The sequence below is a fragment of the Macaca thibetana genome, chromosome 4, assembly GCF_024542745.1.
Source record: "Macaca thibetana thibetana isolate TM-01 chromosome 4, ASM2454274v1, whole genome shotgun sequence".
NCBI lineage: Eukaryota > Metazoa > Chordata > Mammalia > Primates > Cercopithecidae > Macaca > Macaca thibetana.
Window position 1 is genome coordinate 130,060,082 of NC_065581.1, and position 26,398 is coordinate 130,086,479.

Below are 26,398 nucleotides of genomic sequence, written 5' to 3' on the forward strand. Positions count from 1 at the left end.
ATTACAGTATAGGGAAGAGAACACTAAGCTGAAGATGGAGCCAGCAGAGATCCATCTGTGAAATGGGGTTATTTTGAATGAACGACTCCGTATACCCATGAAGGCTCACAGGCTGGCTCCCATCCGGGAGCTCCCTTGTCCTCCAGCTTCTGGTTGGTTCTGCCAATGAGGACCCCTGGGCAGAGATAGGAGAAATGGGGAAACAAAGTTAGGGTTTACCCTTGGCTCCCTCCCTGTGAGGTCTCCTTCGATGGCAGTGGTCTCATCAAAGGCTAGTGCTCCTCTCAAGGGCTCCTGCTTTCCTGACTGTCCCCCTCCAGGCGGCCTTCCAGGCGCCTTCAGGCCTGCATCCTGTGGCTCTCCTAGCCCCTGCCCACATCTGTGGTATCAGTACATTTGTGAATGAATCCCCCTTACAGCATCCCCACTCACATGCCGCTGGACCCTGACTGATGCATTCTGGAAGACATTCCTCCCCGTCGTCCATGTGATTGTGAACTATTTAACTTAGTTTGCTTGTTCTTTCTTCTCCATCGTAACGATTCCTGCCTTCTTCACACAAAGTGCATATGGTGTGCAATTACTAGAGGAAAGTGCTTTGAGACTGCTCTATTTCCTTTAAAGTGTAACTGTTGTCCATAGTGACAAGTAAGAGAGAAAACAAAAGTAGGTAAAATAAGGGCACATCTTTATTTTGCTACAAGGCAGTAAGTACACCGTCATATCTCAAAAGTTCAGTGCTGGCCATCTTGCATCAAATGTTCTTAAGGCAGTGACTGGCTATCAACCACAGTTTTCTGTCTCCCCAGTTGCAAACACAGGATCCATGCAACAGTTCTGAGACCATACACTTAGAAACCACAGGGGATGCAGATCAAATGCAGAACTCCCAAATTATAAAACAGTCGGGCTACACTCAAAACAAAACATAGAACATCAACAACACAGATCTCCCAAAAAGAAGTGCAATGCATGCTTTTATAAACCAACAATAACAAAAAAAACCACAATAAAAAATGCAGAGTCTCCCAAACAAGTTTTCAAATGTATTACAAAAGGAAAAAAAATGTATATATATATAAAATTAAAAAGTCTGAAATACTAGTGCATAGTCAATTACCTAACACCAAGTTTCTTTTCTTTCCGTCCAAGCTCTACTGCCCCTCTGATACTAGCAGCATGTCTACAGGCTAAGACCATAGCAGCAAAAAACGTTTTTCATTTGGCATTTACAAAATTAAATTACTGAATAAAAATATAATTTTTTATAAAACTATTTCTTACAGTAATAATTTTTAAAGCAAGCTAACAGAAAACTCATAAAATGGTTTGGTACAATAAATGTACCTTCAATGTCATTAACCATAAATGAGCATTTACAATCTGGATTAATTGTCTCATGGTATTAAGTCTATACTTATAGTAATGCTTTTACTGATTTTTAAAAATATATGCATATGTTTAGTGATCGAGAAAAGTGAAATACTGGAGTACCTTCTATGTGTAAAATTTCAAAAAACCCATCACAGGAAAAAATACTGATCTGTTGGATCCTTTAAAATACAGATAAATCATTTTATGTTTTAAAAAAAATCTGCATTAAGATATTAACAACTGGCTACAATTCATTACCTAATAATTTAGGTAAGACTGTTATTTATTTTTAAAAATCCTTTTAGTTGGGTGAAATCCAATAAGATTTCATTCAACTAAATGCACCTGGTGCTGCTCTCAACTGTTGTACCACAACAAAAATAGGTTCTTCTCCCATTCATGAAAAGTTTCATGTTGAGGAATGATATATCCCAAGTTAACTTGAAGTGTTCTGAAAACCATAATGCTTTTCTGGAAATGTCTCACATGACCAGCGTCCGGGCTGAGAATGCATTCACGTATTTACGAGCTTGACTGGAAGCTGTCATCTGCTCCTCCATCTTTCCACAGGATGCAGGTTCCCAGGTACTGCTACAAGGCTGATGGGGAAAGGGAGGGTAACAGGAACGTCAGACAAGGAAGCTCATTTTATAGTCCCAGCAGGGCCAGCATTGACCAACAGATGGCAAGTGGTTGACACCAGAAAGGCTTTGTCAGATAGAATCTTACCTCCCTGGCCCCCAGAAATCCGGTGTTCTTAAGGGATATGGATGATCAGAAATTATATGTTAAGAGGGAAAACCCATTCCAAGCAGCTTCATAAGATACAATCACATCTTCACATTTTAATGCCTTCCGACTATCAGGCAATTTTACAAAGCTGGAGACAGGAATGAGCATTATTCTCCAGATACCTAAGGTGGGCTATGGCCACCTACTCACTAAGCAAACCGCCGAGTGCCTGAGCCACAGCGCAAAGCAGCTCATGCATGCACTGGAATTGATCAACACCTGCTACGTGTCGTATATATGTTTTCATCAGTTACTTTAGAAATAGTTATCAGTATAGTTTAATTTTTTTGTTTGTCTCAAAGAGTCATGCTCTGCCACACCAGGCTGATCAGTATTGGCATAATCATAGCTCACTGCAGCCTCAGCCTTCTGGGCTCAAGTGATCCTCCTACCTCAGCTTCCCAAGCAGCGGGCACTACAGGCACGTGCCACCAAGCCCCCGCTAATTGTCGTATTTTCTGTAGAGGCAGGGTTTCACCATGTTGCCCAGGTTCGTCTTGAACTCCTGGACTCAAGTGATCTGCCCGTCTTGGCCTCCCAAAGTGCTGGGATTACAGACATGAAATCAGAATAGTTTAATTTTTAAAGATACACTAGAAGACACAAGATGGACCTAATATCTAAGGACAGCATCTCCATGCCAGGGACAGTGGCACTTCACATTTCACATGCATTATCTCATTAAAACAGCACAACCACCCCGGGAGGCTGGTTTATTCTCTCCCTAGACAGGCTAGAGAATGGAAACAGAGAACGGAGGTAACTTGCCCAAGGCCACTCTGTAGGTAAGTGGTGGACTGGCTTTGAACTTTGCTGTCTCCAGCTCCTGCGGTGCCTCTGTGTTGCCTCAAATGCAAACATGTACTATTTATGCCCCACTTGGTTTCCAAAAGGATGTAAGATGATTACAAAAGAAATACAAGACAACAGAGTTTTAAAATGTGTATAAAGCAGAGTCATAGGGAAACAAATTTGGAAAAAATAAACACAGTTGGCTCTCCGCATCTGTGGGTTCCATATCTGTGAGTTCCACATTTGTGGGATCCACATCCATAGATTCAATCAATGGCAGATCAAAAAAATTCAGAAAAAAATAATTGTTGTGTATTGAACATGTATAGGTTTTTTCCTTGCCATTATCCCCTAACAATATAACAACTATTTCCATAGTATTTACATTGTATTAGCTATTGTAAGTAATCTAGAGATGATTTAAAGTATACAGGAATTAATGGACACAATGTACGTTATTCTGGTGATAGATACACTCACAGCTTTGACTTTGACCACTATGCAATACATCCATGTAACAAAATTACACTTGTACCCCCATGAATTTATACAAATAATAAAAAAAAATTATATGGGAAGATGTGTGTAGATTATATGCAAACACTATGCTATTTTATATCAGGGACTTGAGCATCCACGGACTTTGGTGTCCTTGCAGGTCCTGAAACAAATCCCCCATGGATACTAAGGAACAACTGTAACATGAAGATGGTATGAGATCTGCACACAAAACTCCTGCCATAAAGCACAGTGCCTCAGCTAGATGTAATCTCCCTCTTGACTCTGATCTCTCTAGCAGCCAATGCAGAGAGGGGAACAGAAACACAAACAGATGTAAGATTTGGTGCCTGTAAGCTCAAAAGGAAACCCGCGGGTTAGAAAAAGCACTATTCCTGGTATTGCTATCTGGAGGGATTATTTTCCATGGGACAAAAGAATAAGAAAGACCTTAGCTCTTCAGAGCCTACAGTGTCCTTTATGAGACAGAATGGACACACGTGAAACAGGAGGAATAATAACAGGCAGTGTGTGCAGGCTTCTGGTGTTACCCAAGGAAAGAGGGGATGGGACACTGAGGAACTGTCAAGGCAATGTTGTGGGGAAAGGGTGAAAACAGCTAAGATTAGGGACGAGGTGAAAACGCAGCGATGTCATCCAGGGAGCGAGAAAGCAGGAAAGAGGCAGGAAGCTGCAATTTGTACATTGCCAGTGGGAGGGGATGTGTGTGTCTGGGGAGGAGCAGAGAGAGAAAGGGTTAAATGACAACATAAAACAAGCCCTCACTATATGCCTCCATGCCTCCAAGTGTTATTTATATAACTCCTCTCATTTAATTCTCACACAAAACACCTGTGGCATAGGTACCATTCATCGCATCCATTTTATAGACTAGGCAATTTGAAAGGAAGAGAGGATTTAGGCGCCATACTCAAGGTTACCCGGGTAAGAAATGATGGAGCAAGAATGTCACCCACGGGACCACACCCCTATATTCAAGTTCTTATCAGGAACAATAAAAGGAACCTGGGAAATTGTGTGCTCAGGGCACCAGGGCCTTGGAATCCAGGAAAGTGTTGAGATGGGGTGTGAGAGTCACCAGACTTCTTAGCAAAGAAATATAATTCTACTAAAACAAGGTCCGGGTTACAGTGGTAGGCTTTCCTTGCCTAGTTGCTGGAACAAGGTTTCCTGACTTTGGGTTTGCAGTGTAATGTTCTAGCTTTTAAACTTTCCTAGGGCATAAAGCTTGTGCCATCTCCACTGATGTCAACAGCACTGTCTATGAAGAGAAATGTTCACTCTGAAAGCTCAGAGGCTCAACGTATAACTTGAAATACTACATAGCAGGATGGATTATCATAATATTTTCCAGGAACTGAGTATCTCAAAAATGACAAGACAAAGATAACAGACAGGTATTCTGAATTGCCTTCTATTCCGAATTTAATGTTTTCCTAAACACAATTACCAAGGTAGTTACAGTATTTGAAATAATTCTGAATAAATCATGTTTCTCTAGCCTCAAGCATGCAGGTGAAACACATATCTCTCTGGTGTCTATCTGTCCATACGAATTCCCAAAACATGAAATTGACACAGGAAACCAGTTAGAAAACAAAATTTAATGTTATCTTTTCAATTACTGAGCTTGCATTTGCAGTCGCTACAACAATGTGACATATTATAGTGACTACTTGAAGGTGAATAGTAAAATATGGTGAATATGGAGTACGATGCAGGGCTTACGGCAATGATTAGATGCACGTGGAGCCAAGAACTTGGATCTTAAAGAACAAGTGACAAAACAGGAAGTAGAATGAAATATCTTAATATCATAATATCTTGTATGTAAATTTAAATGTACATAAAGATACACACAGAAAAGAAAAATACTTGAAACGAATGGAGGGAAGCGGAATGAAGGTGAGAATGGAAATGTGAGAACCAAGAAAGACAGGATTGTTTCTGTTTTGCTCTGGTTAAGAATTTTTCCAAAGTCTTGGCCGGGCGCGGTGGCTCAAGCCTGTAATCCCAGCACTTTGGGAGGCCGAGACGGGCGGATCACGAGGTCAGGAGATCGAGACCATCCTGGCTAACACGGTGAAACCCCGTCTCTACTAAAAAATACAAAAACTTAGCCGGGCGAGGTGGCGGGCGCCTGTAGTCCCAGCTACTCGGGAGGCTGAGGCAGGAGAATGGCGTAAAAAACCCGGGAGGCGGAGCTTGCAGTGAGCTGAGATCCGGCCACTATACTCCAGCCTGGGCGACAGAGCTAGACTCCGTCTCAAAAAAAAAAAAAAAAAAAAGAATTTTTCCAAAGTCTTTAAAATGGCCTATTAGAATTTTTTTTTTTTTTCTATTTAGCTGGGCTTCAATCAATATAGAATTTTCTTTTCTATTTTTCTTTTTTTAGACATAGGGCCTCATTCTGTTGCCCAGGTTAGAGTGCAGGGGCATGATCACAGCTCCCTCAAACTCCTGGGCTCAAGCGAGCCTCCCGCCTCAGCCTCCTAAGTAGCTGGGACTAGAGGCGTGTGTCACCATGCCCAGCTATGTTTTTTTTTTTTTAATTTTTTTTTGTAGAGGGGGTGGGTCTCGCTATGTTGCCTAGGCTGGTCTCAAACTCCTGGCCTCAAGTGATCTTCCTGCCTTGGCCTCTCAAAGTGTTGGGATTAAGGATAAGCCACTATAACAAGCCAGAATTAATTTTCTAAATGTGTAAATTATCTTAAATGTTATGTTAAAACAATTTTACGCATGCTATTACTATGCTTCCTGTTAAAAGTCAAGTTCTGTGTCTTTTTTGTTTTTGTTTGTGAGAGAGGGTCTTGCTCTTTGCCCAGGCTGGCACGATCACAGCTCACTGTAGCCTCCATCTCCAGGGTTAAAGTTGATTCTCCAACCTCAGCCTCCTCAGTAGCTCGGACTACAGGCAGGTGCACACTACACTTGGCTAATTTTTGTATTTTTTGTAGAGACAGGGTCTCGCTGTGTTGCATAGGCTGGTCTCAACCTCCTGGACTGAAGTGATCCACCTGCGTTGGCCTCCCAAAGTGCTGGGATTACAGGCATGAACCACTACACCTGGCCTAAAAGTCAAGTTCTGATCCTTTGTAATATAGTCCTTAGATTGACTCAGAATTCCCAAAGTCAGTTCAGGAGAATCTAGTACTAAGTATTATCAACTGAATGTATTTTCAACTTGAAATTTGACTGTGTTGCTGTGAGATCCCCTACATGGCTCATCACTTTATTCATATTTAGCTCTTCCTCCAGGACCAGGTATTTAAAAATGAGATCACTATGAAGAAGGTACCATATATTTGTAATCAGAGTTCTGAGAGACCTTTCCAAATAGTTAGCTTCTCCTAAGCCAAAAGAGAATTTACCAAGAAACAAATAAAAATGAAATATCCAAATTCCAGAAAGCATAGCATTTCTGAGTCATATATTCCATGAAGCTCAGAGCTAGGGCAGCCAAGATGACTTGGAACGCCTGATTCTCCCAGAACAGACAAACACCAGGATGTGGTAGCCACCGTGTACAAGAACCACTGTGTGTAGGAACAAAAAGGCCACCAAGCATGACCGAGGGAGCTCCTTTTCTGCACCAGGAAAGCACAAGACAAGCACATCTTACCACAATAAATGAAACAAACTGGTCAGAGTAGACATATGCCTATGCTATGAAAGTCAAGGAAGATCAGAAGATTGAGTACTTTGGTACAAAAAAAAAAGAAATGCTCCCTTTCTCCCATCTTACCTGAAGCCTGGGGCCCCATGCCAACTTTTCATGCAGACAGAATTATTTTTGACAAAGGAAGATTAATGTCTTTGTGCTGGAAGAATATTTTTAAATACTGTCATACAGAATCTTTGCAAATTCTCCTTGTTCTCTCTCCATAAACTTTAGTTTCATTTACACTAAAGAAATGCTGAGAATTATGGGTTTCTGCATATGAATTCTTGTGAAGTTACTAACCCATGGTGCTCTTGCAGACATGTCACTCTATCATAATTCATTTCAACATTAATAATCCTACCCACACATCCTCCTCCTGTGGCCGGGGAGTCATCTTGCTTATCCTGTAATGTGCCTTTAATTGCCCCTGGGCAGAAGTGAACTATAAACAGTCTGTCAAAGCTTTAACTGGGATATCCTGTTAAAGCACTTTAAATAAATATTGCCATCCTTTGTAGAAAACAGAAGAAATAAAAAGAAACAAGACCATGTCCACAGGTGGTTTTCTGTCAGAATTAGATAATCTTCACATTTTCATTCAGAACATGAATAGTTTTTTCATCAAGCTGAACAAAAACGGTTCTTATTATTATATTCATACAGCAACTTCACCCAGTATCTGCTGGCTTCAAAAGCCTTGACAAATTATGTGTTTTACAATTTGCTGACCTAATAAGAAACTTGTATAAACTGAAGAAAAAAAAAGGTAAAACCAAAGCAACTCATCAGATGGTATTATGTTTTTATTATGTTTTGTTTTAAAACAATAAGCAGGCATCAATGGTATCTAAAACAGTAAAAAATAAGACTTTTCTGCTTATTCTATTTCATCTATCTGAAAAAAAAATACTTACTCTGGACTAAAACTCTAAAAATGAGAATTCCTTCCCAAAGGGATATCTTTTGAAAAAATGGATCAGTTATAAGATAGACTGTAGAAATCTTTAGTTGTCTCTTGAAAGTCAGGGATAAGCTTAAACTGAAAATGTTGCTAAGCTAAGGTTAATGGTTACCTAACTTTTCTCGAGAGTAAATGCTTCCTTAGGTTGGCACAAATCAATTAAATGCCTCCAACTTCAGCACTGCTGATTTTCTACAGAAAATAATCTTAAAAGTTAGGGAATTAAAAGTCAAGATGGTGACTAGAAGTTGCCTCATCCACCAATGCCTCCACTTCCCAAGCCTAAATTAACAATTGCAAATGTGGATGGATGTGGATGGGCCTTTCCCAAATTTGGAGTTTGTCCCAGATGTCTCTAGAGGTCTCTTCATCTTACATGTTGATAGACTTTCTAAGTTTATATGATATAGCCTAGGGTGGCACAACTTTTTGCAATATTCTTTTCCTTAGTCACGTATGAGTTCCAGACTATTAAAGATTAAGACCAGAGCCAAATTGCTCTAAAGCAATTCTATCTTTGCTGGCCTGCCCAAGGAAGATTTTATCTCAGAATGTTTATTCTCTCTAAGTGTCACCAAACAAAACAAATGAAAAATCCACATCTCAAAATGTCTGGGGCAGGGCATTCTGACTCTGAGCTCAACATAGCTTCTCCCTTCACTTAGCCCTTCTCAGTTCAACCCAAAAGCTGTACACAGAAAAGCTGCTTAATTTATAACATTTTTTGAAAGCAGGTCACTGAGTTACTACTGACAGCTATGTGAACTTCTGCCAGGGTAAGTGGAAAAAAGTGACCAAAAGGGAGAACCAAATGAGTGTGCAGGCATCCAGGGGAGCGGGTCAGCACAGCACACTAGATGAAAAAGGCTCAGAAAGGTCTCTGTCGTGTGCAGACGGTTTCCATGTCTGCTTAAATGCCAACACGAGCAGCAGAAAAATAGAGAAAACCAGTAAATCAGTTGCTTCATCTCCATCATACCGCGAGGTCTGACTACCTTTATTTCAAGGAATCAGTTGAATCAGCTCTCTCTTTTGGTGACCCACTGACACAGTTCTGTAGGAGTGGGACAGGGAATAGCATGCCAGAGGAAATAATATACCACAATGAAAAAAACAAAACAACAAAAAAACCCAAAAAACCACCCTGGCCTTTGGTGAGGGCTTCTTGCCTGCATTTCAAGGACAGGGACTATGTGGAGCCTCTGCCTAATACACCACCGGTGTACAGTGGCAAGTGTGCCGCCATCTTGAAAGCAATATTATATCCATTTGATCTTCACAGTAACCTGTGTGATGAGTGAAGGATATTCCATGGTCCTGAACTTATAGTTTGCTTAATTTTGTTCACTTGATGAATTAAAGTCATGCCATTTGAAAATGGTAGAGTCTAGCCTGGAACCCAGGTTCTGTTGCCCCCATATGCTTGTTTATTATGCTGCTTATCAATGCCTATAAGGCAAAAAGGATTTGCCTTATTTTTTGAAAAATATAAAAGTTCATAAACAAATAACATAAAGATAGGAGCAATCTAAAACACACTGAACCGAAAGCTAAGGAGAGTATCAACTGCTAGCAATATTTTAAAATTCTTTGATGCTGTGCAAATGTGTTTAAATAATAATGGCTGGAGAAATTTCTTTAACTTAAATTTCTTGTTTTAAAAAAGTCAGGCCACGGGCAAGCCAAGTCAGGAAATTAAAATTTAAGGCTGTCATTTTGTGGTTACGAAAAAGAGGAAAGTGAGTGAGTAGAAAGCCTATGAACACATCTTTTACACTTGGGTTTTAAATAGGAATAAAAGGAAATTATAATTTAAGAGAAAAATACAGAAGTTCAGAAGGCTTATAACTTAGAGTTTTTGATCTACCAATAAAAATGTCTACCTTAAGAAAAGTTGATTAGCATAATGTGCTTATTTCAAAACATAAAGGAAATGGAAAGCATGCTGAGGAAAGCAGGCAACTCTTTTCTCCTTGCTGAGGAGGGAGCTGTGCGTCTGCCTCGGTCTCTCTCGGGTAACTACTGAATGGCGGAATCCAGCAGCATTCCACAGTGCCTTTCCTGCCACAAATGCACACTTTCTAGGCTGACTGTTTTCACTACTTACTCATTTGTGACCATTTTATAAGCTTCTATACTCTATCCTCCACCCCACACAATGTGGAGAAAAGGCTGAATACTGACAATGATATGACATGAAAATCTCATATATTCTGGGCCACATGAAAGACACAAATATAAAAAAATCTCAGAACATTTTTATTGTAAGAATATCCTGTTTGCTTTTACAATTTAAAATTGAAACAACTGTGAAAAAAATAAAAGAAACACAATGATTATAAGATTATGCAGCTGTTGCAAATTCCTTTTGGAAAAAGACTAAGTAATTTAAAAAAACAAACATAACATGATTGTACATAATGGCTTATAAAAGCCTCTATTTAAGCACTGTAGATTATAGATTAGGGGATACGTGGAGAGTTCTGGATTATTAAAATTCACTGAATCTTGGCTGGGTGTGGTGGCTCACATTTGTAATCCCAGTACTTTGGGAGTCTGAGACAGGCAGATCACCTGAGGTTGGGAGTTTGAGCCTGGCCTGGCCAACATGGTGAAACCATGTCTCTACTAAAAATACAAAAATTAGCCGAGTGTGGTGGCGGGCGCCTGTAATCCCAGCTACTTGGGAGATTGAGGCAGAAGAATCGCTTGGACCCAGAAGGTGGTGGTTGCAGTAAGCTGAGATTGTACCACTGCACTGCAGCCTGGGTGACAGACTGAGACTCTGTCTCAAAAAAAAAAAAAAAATTATTTGTATCTCAATGACAACCCACATAACAATGGGCAGACTTAGCACCCTGATTTTGGTGTCTATGCACCATTTCTCACTAAGAGGATTCAGAGCACCATGGGGAAATGGCTGATTCCAGAAAGAGAGTAAGGAAATGTGGCTATTAAATTAAAGCAACTTAAATTCATTCAAATTGAAAATTCTGTTCCTCAGCAGCACTTGCCATATTTCAAGTGCTCAAAAGCCACTGGCTATCATAGTGGATAGCAGCATATTAGAAATTTCCTTCACATCACTATAGAAGTTCTATTAGACAGCACTGGACTAGAGAGTAAAAGAGATTTAAGAGGCTTAACCAAATGCAATGTGTGAAATTGTTTCAATTTTGATTCTTTTTTGGATTAATGGGAAATTTAAATATACCAGAGAATGAGAAGATTAAAGAATTATTGTTCAATATGTAATGATGGTATTAGGTTATATATAAAAATGTCTATGTTTAGAGACACATCTGGAAGTACATGAGAATAAAATGTTATATTAGTTGGAATTTACTTTAAAATACTTCAGGCTGGACAGGGTGGCTCCTGCCTGTAATCCCAGCACTTTGGGAGGTCAAGGCAGAAGTATTGCTTGAGCCCAGGAGTTTGAGGCCAGGCTGGGCAACACAGGGAGACCCCATCTCTACAAAAAACAAAACAAAACAAAACAAAACAAAAAACTAGCTGGACATGGTGGCATGTGCCTATATTCCTAGCTACTCAGGAGGCTAGGTAGGAGGATTGCTTGAGTCCAGGAGGTAGACTAGAGCAAGCCATGATCTTGCCACTGCACTCCAGCCTGGGTGACAGAGCAAGACCTTGTCTCAAAAAAAAAAAAAATACCGGTCTGGTGCAGTGCCTCACATCTGTAATCCCAGCACTTTGGGAGGCCAAGGTGGGCAGATCGTGAGGTCAGGAGATCGAGACCATCCTGGCTAACACAGTGAAACCCTGTCTCTACTAAAAATACCAAAAATTAGCTGGGCGTGGTGACACGCGCTTTTAGTCACAGCTACTTGGGAGGCTGAGGCAGAAGAATCGCTTGAACCTGAGAGGTGGAGGTTGCAGTGAGCCGAGATCGTGCCACTGCACTCCAGCCTGGGTGACAGAACAAGACACTGTTTCCAAAAAAAAAAATTAAAAATTTAAAAACAAAATTAAAACTTCATAAAAAAAGAGATGAAGTAGTCCTGGTGCGGTGGCTCGCATCTATTATCCCAGCACTTTGGGAGGCCGAGGCAGGTGGATCACTTGAGGTCAGCAGTTCGAGACCAGCCTAGTCAACATGGTGAAACCCCATCTCTACTAAAAATACAAAAATTAGCTGGGCATGGTGGCGGACATCTGTAGTCCCAGCTACTCAGGGGACTGAGGCAGGAGAATCACTTGAACCTGGGAGGTAGAGGTTGCAGTGACCTGATATCACATCACTGCACCCCAGCCTGGGCGACAGAGTGAGATTCTATCTCAAGAAAAAAAAAAGAGATGAGGTAAATATGGCAAAATGATAACAAGTGTTAACTCTAGAACATAGTATATTTTCCACACTTCTATATGTGTATAAAATTTATAATAAAATGTCAAACACACAGCTTCTTGGCATTTCTAATTTTAAAACAGCAAATGTAATTTATACATATTTACAAATAAGCATGTGCATTTATATGTATGTTAGAAGCAAAACCGTAATGGCCCAGTATATGGGCCTCAAAAACAGTAATAATTGCTTTTCTAAAATGTTATTGCCATAATCAAGCTGGGGTGATTAAAACTGAAATGATAAAACACAAAATTGTGCAGTTCCTGTGTTCTTCAATAAACTGTTCTTGCACCTAAGTTATTTAGACAATTTATAGGGACAGACGATCAACTGCATTACACCAGTTGCAAATATTTTACATTTTAGAAGTATTCAAATTTTAAAATATTTTGAAACTCCTATTTTGCTGTTTTAATAAAAGCATTATGACAAAAATGTCTAGATGGTTTGCCTAAAATCCCACTTAATATTTGATTTATTGTAATTACAAATTACAAAAATTAGAGATTATATAAAGTACTCTTAAGTAAAATACATATCATTTAATAAATGTGCAATATGTTCAATAATACCATATGTGAGAAATATGCCTAATTAGGTCAAATTGGATTATCAATAGAACTGTATGAAATAGCACTGTGTTTTAAACAAATAAAATTAACAAATTGCATAAAAACATCCATAGAAATATTACTGAGTCAGGATTATATGAAATATAGGCCATATATGTTTAAATATTTAGAGTCACTTGACGCATTTTCCAATACTTATCACAATAGTCTGAAACATTTTAGAAATCACATATTTCTGTGGTATCAGAAGCTAGAACTCCATGACATAAAATGAAGGAGATACTTGGTGTATAGCATTCATTCACTTAGTGAAGATTTATTTTCTTCTCCCAACTGGCAAGTATGCAGAGCAACATTCAGTAAGTATTTCTTAAAACAAATTAGTATCTATTATAGCAGATTAATTTTTTTTTTTTTTTTTTTTTTTTTTTTTTTTTTTTTTTTTGAGATGGAGTCTCACTCTATTGCCTAGGCTGAAGAGAAATGGTGCGATCTGGGCTTACCGCAACTTTCACCTCCCGGGTTCAAGCAATTCTCCTGCTGCAGCCTCCTGAGTAGCTGGAATTACAGGTGTGCACCACCATGCCTGGCTAGTTTTTTGTATTTTTAGTAAAGACAGGGTTTCACCATGTTGGCCAGGCTGGTCTCGAACTCCTGACTTTGATCCACCCGCCTCAGCCTCTTCAAAGTGCTGGGATTACAGGCGTGAGCCACTGCGGCCGGCCTTAAAAAAATTTTTTTAGAGACAAGGTCTTGCTCTTGTCTCCCAGGTTAGAGTGCAGGGGTATAATCACAGCTCACCGTAACCTTGAACTCCTGGGCTTAAGGGATCTTCCTGCCCTAGCCTCCCAAGTAGCTAGGATTACAGGTGTGCACTACACCCAGCTAATTATTTTTTAATGGAAACTGAGTCTAGCTATGTTGTGCAGGCTGGTCTCAAACTCCTGGTCTCAAGCTATCTATCCTCCAGTCTCGGCTTCCCAAAGTGTTGTGATGACAGGTGTGAGCTACTGAGCCTGGCTTTATAGCAGATTATTAAAACATATATGGTCAGTGTAAACCAGTGAACTATACAGTTTAGACAGGAGTATTGACTCTAAAATTAACTTTCAAGTCTCAATTATTCAGTTTGGTAGAATTGACAAATATTACCTTCACCATACACAACAATCTCAGTGTACAGATGTTAGAATCCATAAAGTGCCAGTATGACTCACTGATAGACAGGAGAATACAGATTAATAAAGTAGAGCTACGACTTAATTTTGAGTTTCAGAGATAACCAATATTTCCATTAAATAAAATACAAATATACTGATAAAGTTCAATACTGAACTATGGGTTTTCAACTTATGTAATGGTAACTGTCCCCAAGTATATTTATGTGTTTACTTTTTGAAATTTAGAACAGACTTTTCCTATACTACTACAAATACAACTTGGCCCCAGGCTAGGTTAGAAAATATACATAAAACTTAATCTAACTGAATTAAAACATCAGTAGCACTAATAGCAGGAGTTGAATTCTGTTCTCTAGAAATCAAGGGCCAAGTAACTTAGACGGGAAGGAAAAAAAAAAAGAAAAAGAAAAAGCTTTCCTTCTGGACCTAAGAACAGCTCTCAGGAAAAGTCTGAAATGGCTGCCCTTTGCCTTGGAATCTTTGTAATTCCCTTTCTGGGTTCCTCTTATGTCTGGGTGGAGTTCATTTTCTCCCTCATCTCCCAATTCTTTGTGATAGTTTTTTTGAGATGGAGTCTCGTTCTGTCACCCAGGCTGGAGTGCAGTGGCACGATCTCGGCTCACTGCAGCCTCTGCCTCGCGGGTTCAAGCGATCCTCCTGCCTCGGCCTCCTGAGTAGCTGGGATTAGTAGAGATGGGGTTGCACCGTGTTGGCCAGGCTGGTCTCGAACTCCTGACCTCAAGTTATCCACCTGCCTTGGCCTCCCAAAGTGCTGGGATTATAGGTGTGAGCCACTGCGTCTGGCCTCTTTGTGATATTCTGAGTCTTCTCCACACGGGGCCGACTCTAGACTCACTGACATAGGAACTTGTCCAGATTCCCCATAAATACTGACTCCCTGTCTCACACTCCAGTCCACAGCCATTTTACCAAAACAATTGCTGTCAGAGAAAGGCCAGGAAGGAATCAATCTGATTTAATTAAACAAAATGTGCTTGCAACCCTTATTTCAAAATAATACTAAGCATTGGCCAGGTGCGGTGGCTCACACCTGTAATCCCAGCACTGTAGGAGGCCGAGGCGGGCAGATCACTTGAAACCAGGAATTCGAGACCTGCCTGGCCAACATGGCAAAACTCCGTCTTTACCCAAAAATACAAAAAAAAATAGCTGGGTGCCAGTGGCTCACACCTGTAATTCCAGCTACTTGGGAGGCTAAGGTACGAGAATCACTTGAATCTGGGAGGTGGAGATTGCAGTGAGCTGAGATCACCCCACTACACTCTAGCCTGGGCCACGGGGTAAGACCCTGTCTCAAAAAACAAAACAACAACAACAAAACCTGAAAAACTAAGCATCGCAAATACTTAAACAGGGCAAGTTTTAAGATTCTCACAATTTGGAATGAGAAACTATCACAAGGATGGGAAACCCCTTTAAGGGAATGGGCAGACTCTCAAAGGTTGCTATCCTATGATTGTGCCATTTAACTTACAGCAAGAAATATGACTTTCAGCTTCTGAATCCAGGCTCTTCAATTTCTCTAGGGTTATGAAGTTTCCCTCTGCATGGCACAGGGGGATGGAGGAGAGAGGGCTCTGCAGGTGGCTGGGTATTGGGCTATTTAATGTTAGAAACTGCTTTAAATAATTTAGGGAAGCAAAATTTGCATTCTTATTTACATTTGGCTCAGGATTAATTTGGAATTTGTTATATTTCATCAACACACACCCACTTTAGGGTTACAAGGGAAATCTCTTTTGATATTAAAACCTCACAGCAGATGGTCAACTTCAGATTGGCCTCACAACATTGACAGTTGACTTTCTTATTCTGACAGTCAAATACATTGCAATTATTTTCTGTCTGACTAATTTCAGACTTCATTTAAAATTGGAACAGTCTCTGAGCTTTGGTTGCCTAGGGATACAGCATAAAAAATAAAAAATTTGGAATAAAGTAAACTATATCGATATATTTTTATAAAACATTTGAGGGCAGAAGAAGATAGTGACACACGTGTAATACATGATCTTAGTCTCAGTCACAATAAGAAATGTTTCATTTCATCATGCTTTGGGAAATCTGCACTCAAAAATTTCTAGCATGTCTCATGTGAGTAGCAAAAAGGAATTATTGGATTTTTCTAGACATCAAGAAATAGTATAAAAGCATTACTCCTCTATGTTAAAATGTTGAAAACAAAAAACAGACCACCAGCACTACCGCCACCACCACCACCACCACCACCACCACCATCAAAGATGACAGTTTTTCAGCAAATGAATTTTAAAATACCAATGTTGGAATAGTAATTACCTGCAAGGGGCTCGCCAGGGACCTGTTTTTAGGTACTGTAAATGCTTTGAGAACATTGTCTTCATCTTCTGATGCTGGTGCCATTAAAATGGAGCTTGTAAGAATATTCTAAAGGGAAGAGAATAATTTGAAATTTAAATGAGGTTGGATAATATGAGAGCCAACATTTCTCTAACACTGTGGAGAGTAGATTACTATGAGATGATACACATTAGCATAAAAAAATGCAGTTATCTGCCAGAAATTCTCCTCACTACGAGCTAAAAGGAGAACTCAACTATGTCTGAAACGTAATCCCACTGTGGCAAACATCACCACAACACAAAGCTCCTTCGGGATCCCAGAATTCTAGGCATGTGTTAGGCACTCAAAAAACATCTGCTGAATGAATTAATAAATACATGCCTTTCAAAACAGAAGATTAACTAAGTTCTGGGGAGAGAACACTTTATTTCATATACTGGTACAGAACTATCAATACTTTAGAGCTATAAATTATTGGCAAAAAATGGTAAACAGTAGGGAATTTAGAACAAGACCTGAGTTCCAACCCAGCACCATCCCTTATTAGGTATATAATCTTGAGCGAATGACTAAGCCTCTTTGTGCCTCTGTTTTCTGGTTGACATAATAGAAATGATAGTAATACCCACCTGGCCGGGCGCGGTGGCTCAGGCCTATAATCCCAGCACTTTGGAAGGCTGAGGCGGGTGGATCACCTGAGGTCGGGAGTTCCAGACCAGCCTGACCAACATGGAGAAACCCTGTCTCTACTAAAAATTCAAAATTAGCCGGGTGTGGTGGTGCATGCCAGTAATCCCAGCTACTCGGGAGACCGAGGCAGGAGAATCGCTTGAACCCGGGAGGCAGAGGTTGTGGTGAGCTGAGATCGTGCCATTGCACTCTAGCCTGGGCAACAAGAGCGAAACTCCGTCTCAAAAAAATAAAAATTAATAAAAGTAATACCAACCTTACAGGATACTTGTGAGAATTAATTGAATTAATTCATTGAAAGCCCCTAGAATAGTACTTACCACTTAGTACCTACTAAATAAATCTCAGCAGTTGTTAATAGCTCTGATTTTCCTTAAGACGTAAGGACAACCATTCACAAATCATAAACTTTAAAAATGGTGGTAGTTACCCAAAGCAATTGGGTACAATACTGGGCATCTGCTATAGACACTGGTTGATACCATATGAGATGCTACACAAACCAAACAACAGACAACTTAACAAGAAGACAATATTATTTAGAAGACAAATAAAGGAAAATATAAAAATTAACATAGTTTTTATATCTATGTGGCTGATTTTTTTAAATGGCAAAGGCACTCATATCATAAGAAAACAAATAATGAAAAAGTCTGCAACGTTTCTAATACATGAAAAAACTCAACTTTATACTCTACATTAATAATCATTTTTAAAAAACCATGCACAGGAGAATATTTAGAAATAAGATGCCTTAAAGAGGCAATGCTGAAACCGCAGCAGCCCCACATGCCACATACAGGACTGTGTGAGGCGCCAGCGTCATATAACAACTTAGGGGCCGGTGCACACATACTTACCGGTGCATCTGCCACAGGCGAGGTCTGCGTGAACAGTTGGGTATTCAGACTGTCCCCTTCCCAGTGGTGTGAACAGAAGAAGTTTCCTGATTTATCAGTTGGAGATTCCACCTGAAAGCATATAGAAACTGCTTTGTTGTTTCTAGAACTTCCTATGAAACACGTACAGTCAGGAGTATATTTCTGGCCAGTCCCTCAAATACTTATATAAAACTATGTTGCTAACTTACACTATCAGTGTAACATTTTGCTCTATCTTCTGGATTCAACAAAGAACCACTGTTGGCAAATTTAAAATGTGACTAGCTCCAAATTTACTGCCCATAAAGCTCCTATGTTTTCAACCAATGTTCTGATTCTAGGTGTTTATTCTATTATAAATATATTTTAATGATATACCTAGTAGCGTTGTATCTGTCAAGGATTTTATTTTGGTGACATAAAGGGTCTTTTGGTGACAAAAGACTGGTTTTTAATCACACTTCTGGTAAAACTCTGTATTACTGAATAAGCAAATCAGATTTTTAACTATGAAAAAATATCAAATACTTATCTTTACATGAAAATAAATTCAAGCAGCACTGTATCTAACCTGCTGGAAAACAACTGTGGCCAACAAGCTAAAACTTTGATCCTTGCAGGTTAGATTCCCTTTTTTTAATACAATGAATTAAAGGTACTATTATTTTAATTTAAATTCCAATTCTTCACATCTAAAAACGAAATATCAACTTTCTATAATCAATAATGTTTAAAAGTACATTAAAAAGCTGTTTCCCTCCCTTTTCTTGATCCTCTCTAGCATGTTTTCTGTCCAAACATGAAGTAGATAGAGATGGCTTGGCTTCCCAAAGGAAAGGCCAATGATGCCTACAGTCTGGCAGTACCTTTTCACTGCACCTTGTATGAAAATCTTGCATGAAAAGTGGTAGTGTTGCACAGTGCCAATGGCAGACACATCAAGCTGCACACAAGGAACAAAGTGGGCAGGATTCTCAGCTTGTTGCTTCCAAAGGATTTCGTGTTTACCTCTTGTTTGATTTTCTTCAGTAAGGGTGGTCCATTTTCTTGAAACTCAGCAACAATTCCAGATTCATCAGATTCCTGTTTGATCACATCCTGCAGGTCTTCTACTAGATGAGAGGGTGTCTGAGGCTAAAGGGAAGAGTGGGTATTTTTGCATCAGAGGGAACTTCTGACGGGACTAACAAACCAACTAAACCCAAGAACTTTTCTAGAACTTACTAGCATCTTCAGGGGACCGTATTTAATTTCTTGAGCTGCAAGCGCGTGTCTGAATGGTGTAGGAGTTCTTGGAGAGCTTTCTAAGATTGACCTTTTGATAGCTGGGGTTCTAAAACTTTAAAAAGAAAAGAAACAGTGGTTCAATATAAAACAATACATGTCCCTACATGGCTTTACCTGCTACATTTAATATTTTTCCACTGAATACAACAAACTCTGTTATGGATTCGGAATTGGGTATGCTGATTAATCATATTATTCGTTAAGAAAAAGAGAATATGCATATCACATATTTTCAAATATTTCAAAATATTATATCTCGAAGAATAAAAGCATTAAATGATTTTCCATCTTTCCTTAATGGCTCTGAAGACACATATAGTGCCTATGATCTGTATAAGACTATGAGTATCAAGAAGACCTGATGTCATTTATAAATCAGTTTTCCCTATTCATGAAAACAGAGCCCATACTACAAAACATGTTAACCTTTCAAAATTTACTTTTTGTACTTCGAAATAAGAGTGCATTTCTTTTCAAGGTTTCTGATAATTCACACTTTCTCTACCATTTTTCTGAATTGATTAAGGCTTTATTGAATAAAAATGACTGCTTACTCATCCCTTGGCTTCTAATCATATAATATTCCTGGGGATGTCAGAAGAGGTCCTATCTACACATAAATTCAAAAAGAAAAATAAGATTAAAAAATACAAACTAAAAATAAATAAATAATAAACAAATAAAATTAAATAAAAATACAAACTAGGTAAGAAATCATACTCATTCTTATTCTGAAACTTATAATTAGAGAGGAAAGGAGGTTGAAAATCTGGCTTTCATAAGAAGGCCTTATGGAGGGAACAAACAAACTGAATGGATAAGTTTTATGAAAACTACTTGTGCATAGATAGGAAATTTTGGAGTAAGTTACAAAGGTAATTTAGTTTATCTTCCCATCTACCAGTAGGTAGTTGAAATATGCCCAGGACAGATATAGTCAACGTGAGAATAGACATAATTATATATAAGTGGTCAGTAAAATTATGCACATACAAGTGGATCAGACATCTGGGGACTATATTCCATTAACTAAATATAAGTAAATAAGATAAATAATTTTATTTCCTGAACCAAAGACTTACACAGTATTTTCCTTTTGAGTTTTCACAGTCTGGTCTCTATGAAATGGTGTTGTAACAGTCAATTTGTGACCAATGAGAGGGGTGGAAGTTAAAGAAGGCATTTCCGAGTCTGAGTTTTCATGGTTACTGGAAGTGTTTAAGAACTAAACATGGAGAAAAAGAAAAAAATTACTTAGATTAGATGGCAATGCTTTAAATTTAAAAATCACAATTTAAAAATCACACCTAGATAACAAGAATGTTTTACTGACCCACTATATTAAATAATAAAGATGCTAACAAGCATGTCATGTTGACTAGGGTATTGTTTTATTTCAACTGAGCACCCAAGATTTGGGTGTGGTTTCCAAGAAATAAAATTTAGGGTCAATGCTGAAAAACTTGCAAAACTGTGAGAAAATATTCTCAATAAATGACGCTTATCATTAAAGATAATGAGATGTGTTCTTTCTTAACATTTAAAAGGCTTTAGTGATTTGGGGGAAAATAATAGTTAATAATTAATAGGTTCCTTTCATACTTTGTTTTTTCTCTTTAATAATATATGAACCAAAATTAGTATTACAAAAGGTTTACATTATGTGGGAAATTCTTGAATAATAAACTGTGTCTCTCAGAACACTAAAGTTCTGGGAAAAAACTAGGTGTTCCATAAAGAATTCCAAGGTAAAATAAATTTGGGAAACACAACATATTGTAATCTTCTCCTGGAAATTCACAAGGCACAACGGCATATTAATAACTCTGAGAAGGCCTGCAGTTAAAAAAAAAGTTTTTAAAGAAATGGGGTCTTGCTACATTCCCCAGACTGAACTTGAACTCCTGGGATCAAGCGATCCTCTCACCTTAGCTTCCCCAGTAGCTAGGACTACAGGCCCATGCCACTATGCCCAGCTAAGAAACCTACTTTTAACTTTTTGTTTGATTCAGTGTTTCCCAAATGTATATACCTATATCATACCTAAATCTGTTCTTAAAACAAATTCAACAGATACAACTGGAAAAATGTTTTAAAGTACCAAATTACCTACTAAATTTAATTATTTAAATAATTTAGGAACACAAATCTCTGATAAGCATTGTAATTTTCATGCCTTAGAAAAAGCTGTACGAAATAAAAATATTCGTTGGCAAAAACTGCACTAGTAAAATAGCATGGCACAACTCAAAAGAGCCAATGTTGAGAAACTGAAATAAAAAATATGTTCTTTTCCTTAAGCATTTGTTTCTCCTCTTCTTCCCAAACTCTTCCACTTAAAGATGAATTGGAACCTTTAAATTTTCTAGTTGCACCCCAAATGTTATATAAACACAATTTGGTTCCCTCCTCCCCTGGGTCAGTGAATCGCATAAAAATAAATGAACAACGAGGCAGAAATGATGTTAACAATTTTAAAGGGAGGGATCAGATGGGAGAAAAAAAAAAGGGACAGAAATGTTAAACTCTAGTGTTGAAGGAAATAAAAGTACGTTTCATGCAACTATCTTTCAAAACCACCCAAAAAGTAAAAGAGAGAGAATGATGCCCAAATCAACAGTTAGCCTGCAGACAGCCTAAACTTTGGAAGGCAGTATAACTTAGCAACAGCTAGATTCAACTACGGAATGAAATCAGCGAAGGCAGCAGTAATTAGTCATTTGTTCCGAAGTATTAGTTTCTAGATTATTAAGGCTCAGGTGTCTGTTGAAAATGAGTAACAGCTGTGCAGAAGTTGTGTTCTACCTGCGAGGGAGAGAAGGGTAGGCTTTTGACAGGGGAACGCTTGGGAGTTGAACTGCTGACGTCAGCAAATATGAAGGAGCTAGAGTCTCCAGTGGCTAAGGGGCTGGCCTGGCCCCGTTTTTTTCGAAGGATGACCAGCGGAATTGTGCTGTGCCTTGCAGGAGGTAAGACCTTGGGTGGGTCAAGTGAACTCTCACTCAACATACGTTTGTTCACCCTTGGGCTAGGTTCTCCTGCAGGTCTAGTCCCATTGCCCTCTCTTTGCTGAAGATGTAGGGCTTTGCCTGTGTGATGTTGGCTAGGTGAAAAATCTGCTTCTTCAAAGAATTCAAAACTGCTGAGATCACACCATGATGAAGAATCCTGAAACAATGTGGGAGGCACAGAACTTTGAGACAGTGTGTGCCATCATCACCTGAAACACAGCACTGAGAGAGAGATGCTCAATGCAAAGCAAACACTGGGCCCATTGGTTTGGCTTCTTGAGCAACAGCTTCAAGATGAGCAGTTGCTCTGTTATACTGCAGTAGAGCGGGGTCTAGCGGGCTGCCTCGAGGCTGGCCCTCTGACGTGCTGCAGGGACCTCCCGACACTCTACATCTGCATGCAATGGAAAGCAAAATGAAGACCTTTTCTAGACGGCATATTATGGCAATGGTCATCTCCTATCCAATGAGTGCAATAAATGCTTTTTAACCAACTGGGAAAGGAACCAAGTGTTTGCTGAGGAGGTGCTGAATACAAATTTGTTTCACTAAAGATGATTCATCTCAGTGAAGCAATAGGACCAGTAATCAATAATCAGCATTTTGTGGAAAGAGCCAGGTATGACCAAGGAGCTGATTATCACTTCAAATACACTAAAAGATGGCTTTCAGCTCTGAGTAAGCAAACCCTTAATGTGCCATTCAAAAGCAAGATAAAATTCTAGAGAAGCACCATGAAGCAAAGAAAAAAAAAAAGTTAAAAGTAACTCAAACACCATTCCATTCCCATAATCCAAGCTCTGCTTTGTAAGTCATCAATTTGACTATTTTTAAAAATATGACTTTTGAAGGAAAAGTGTGAAAATGTGAAAAAAAACTCTTCCTTCAAAAGTCCTGTTTTGTAAGTATTTATAAATACTTTTGTCTCGGTAGGCTATGAAATCAGATCTTTGAAAAAACATACGAATGAAGATGAAAATCATACTTCTACCTTTACATTAATACATGCTAACAACATCTTGGCTATAGAAAATGGCAATGATTTAAGAAATGGGTTTTCTAATTGATCTTCCAGAATCGTTAACTTCCCTTCACAATTCTACTTACAGAATCTATAAATTGGAGTGTTTCTGCAAATTCTAAGAGGTTCTTAACATTATCCAGAATGGTGCCCTGGTGGACGATCATGCACCTTGCTGGCGAGGCGCTTTCTTCAGGTAGGGAGCCAGGATCCGCTGGCAGAGATGGAGTGGAGTGGTGTTCTCCCAAACAGGAAACAGGTGCAGTGTCTCCATGAGGTCTGGTGTGGTCGGCAATGGTGGTGCTGTGCCACCCGGGGTAGCTGCATGTGTGGTTCTGTGTCTAAGGAAGGGGGAAGGGTGTAGAAATAAAGAGAGGAGAGAAGAAAGGGAGAAGGAACTTAGCAATGAAGTTGCACAAGGTATCAGATGCTGTTGGAGGAAAGATAAGAGTAGTTGCATCATCCCAAACTTACGCCTATGAAACAGTTGTCAAGATGTTTCCTTTTATCAATGCAAGACCCTGTTTTTAATAGTGCTAGAGGTTGTACCTACTATATGATTACCTTGCTATAATTTTGTAAAAATGTCAAATCATAGGTCTATATTTCAAAGTATAATTCTCGTATTGTTTTAAAATTCCACTTTAATATAATTTGCCAAGGTCCATAAATGCTTGCTGTGAGTGAAGAACTGAAGAACTGTCCTATTTGCATTCTAACCACAAAAAAGCTAGAGGACTCAGGAGGCAGAGTTGCTTTGATCTACACATATTCTTGTTGCTTCTATCCCTTTCTAATGCTACAGATTGCATTGATGCAGTGAAGCACTGCCAAATCAACGTGGTTAGGAAAGCAGAAGAGCAAATTAACAGAAGTCTCCTTACAGTATGACCACACAACAGGAGAAATTGCAAAACATTAACTAAAGTTAAAAAGTGGTAGAACTAGCATGTGCACATAATCATCTTATTATTTAACAAAAATAAATTTACCCCTAGGAACACCTACTGGGCATCACTTCTCTTTTATTGTCTTTGTTGGTTAACTATATATGTTACAAAGCACAAGGAGCCATCCCAGTTGGCTGTCCAGTCGCTAAAGATGTCAGAATTCAGTAATGGCCCACATCACTTTCACACGTGCAAATAAAAGAGAGCAGCTAATGTTATTTATGAAGAGGTTTTATATATAACCTTTTACATGTATATACTGAACCTACATCAAATCATATCTGAAATTATAAAATATGAAAATATAGGTTAACAAAATAATAGAAAAAAACCAAAATGGTACCATATACATAGCTCTGTAGAAAATGCAGATTTTCATTCATTTTATCTTTGCTAGTCTTTAAACTGATTATAGTCCTTCTGAAGAAAAAAAAAAATTGATGATAACAATCATAAGTGGATATTGCATTTTTATTGCAATTACAAAAAGACGGCTTCCAATTTAATCAGCATATATTCTGATACAAACTACATTTTACTACAAGCAACTTCTTGTGTTGAGACATTCTGAAAGGATATATAGAGCCTTGGTAAGTGTAATATTTAGAAGAGAAGAGTGCTTAGGTAAACTGAGGCAAAGCTGCTATCCCCTCATTCAAGCACATGATGACAGTCTTACTGGTAGCGCCTGCTGTCCTTTTAGCTCATTCTCAGTTGACATTAGGAGCAATTCTAATTCCTTTATTCGCTTTTCCTTCTCAGGGTCTTCATCATTATAGTGTCTCTGAAATTACAAGGTAAGGGAAATAAAGACAAAGGTCTGACTGGAAGCTGCAAATACAATAGGTGTAGCCAATATGGTCATGAGGTACCACACAGGCCAAAGAGCCTCACTGCGAAAACAACACCAACCAAATTGGCTCCTACAGAAGTCTCTGTCAATGTTATTTCAGACTTAAGGGAGTGATGTGAAATCTCAGACAAGAGTAGATGCTGACTGATGAGTTATTTCATCTTGCAACATCAAAGAATCAGAAAACTCTAGAGCAAACTCATTCTAGAAGACAAGATTAATAGATTGCTGGCCAAGACTCTGCTCTCCTCTCCATGTTCCTTTTCCTTTTTACTTCAGTTGCTCAGGTGAAAATACGTGTTTAGATGAAAGAAATAAGGATTTCTTAAAAGTGGTGCTTTGAACAGTGAATGATCAATGATCTTACCTGAATGGCGGCGGCAGCTGGCTGAGGGACATTGACTATATTTACATGTAACGCTACAGGGTATGGAACATGACTGGAGACCTAGATGGAAAAGACAAAACAAAGGCCACGTCATTCAGGCTACATATGCTAAGGATTTGTTCTGGGACTGAGAGAAAAAAACACTTTACTGATAAAATACACTAAACAATTTTAAAAAACCTTTTAATGTGAAATTTAGCCAGGCCTTTGAAATGGCTAAACAGCTAAAGGAACATAGTGAAAAAAATGTAAAGTCCTCATCAATCCTTGGGAAGTGCTGACAAGCACTTTAAATTTTGGGATGTGTTCCTTAATTACAGAAAAACACAATGAAAAAACAACAAAAAATATATTCTAAAATACATTAATGAATGTTTGAAAATTGTTTCTATGGGAAAAACTGATGGTACCAGCTGTTGGTAAATAAAAATATTTTTCTTGCCGGGCGCAGTGGCTCACGCCTGTAATCCCAGCACTTTGGGAGGCCGAGGCAGGCGGATCATGAGGTCAGGAGATCGAGACCATCCTGGCTAACACGGTGAAACCCATCTCTACTAAAAATACAAAAAATTAGCTGGGCGTGGTGGTGGGCGCCTGTAGTCCCAGCTATTCGGAGGCTGAGGCAGGAGAATGGCGTGAACCCGGGAAGCGGAGCTTGCAGTGAGCCGAGATGGTGCCACTGCACTCCAGCCTGGGCGACAAAGCGAGACTTCGTCTCAAAAAATATATATATATATATATTTTTTT

At 38.9% G+C, this 26,398-nt stretch overlaps 1 protein-coding gene across 4 annotated transcripts in view; it reads right to left on the bottom strand.

Annotated features, from left to right (window-relative positions):
• Positions 1-667: 667 nt before the first annotated feature.
• Positions 668-26,398, bottom strand: part of MYB (MYB proto-oncogene, transcription factor) — a 37,939-nt gene continuing 12,208 nt past the window's right edge. For 2 of the 4 annotated variants that reach the window (XM_050787958.1, XM_050787956.1), the window contains exons 7-15: positions 25,631-25,711; positions 25,090-25,194; positions 23,547-23,801; positions 20,511-20,653; positions 19,366-19,480; positions 19,150-19,275; positions 18,121-18,231; positions 16,547-16,654; positions 668-1,973 (exon numbers count right to left, since the gene is read on the bottom strand). In XM_050787958.1, coding sequence (XP_050643915.1) covers positions 1,857-1,973; positions 16,547-16,654; positions 18,121-18,231; positions 19,150-19,275; positions 19,366-19,480; positions 20,511-20,653; positions 23,547-23,801; positions 25,090-25,194; positions 25,631-25,711 — 1,161 coding nt within the window. In that variant the 3' untranslated portion in view covers positions 668-1,856. Of the gene's footprint in view, positions 1,974-16,546; positions 16,655-17,173; positions 17,456-18,120; positions 18,232-19,149; positions 19,276-19,365; positions 19,481-20,510; positions 20,654-22,233; positions 22,597-23,546; positions 23,802-25,089; positions 25,195-25,630; positions 25,712-26,398 lie in introns of all 4 variants that reach the window. The other 2 variants (XM_050787960.1, XM_050787959.1) reach the window with 2 other exon arrangements.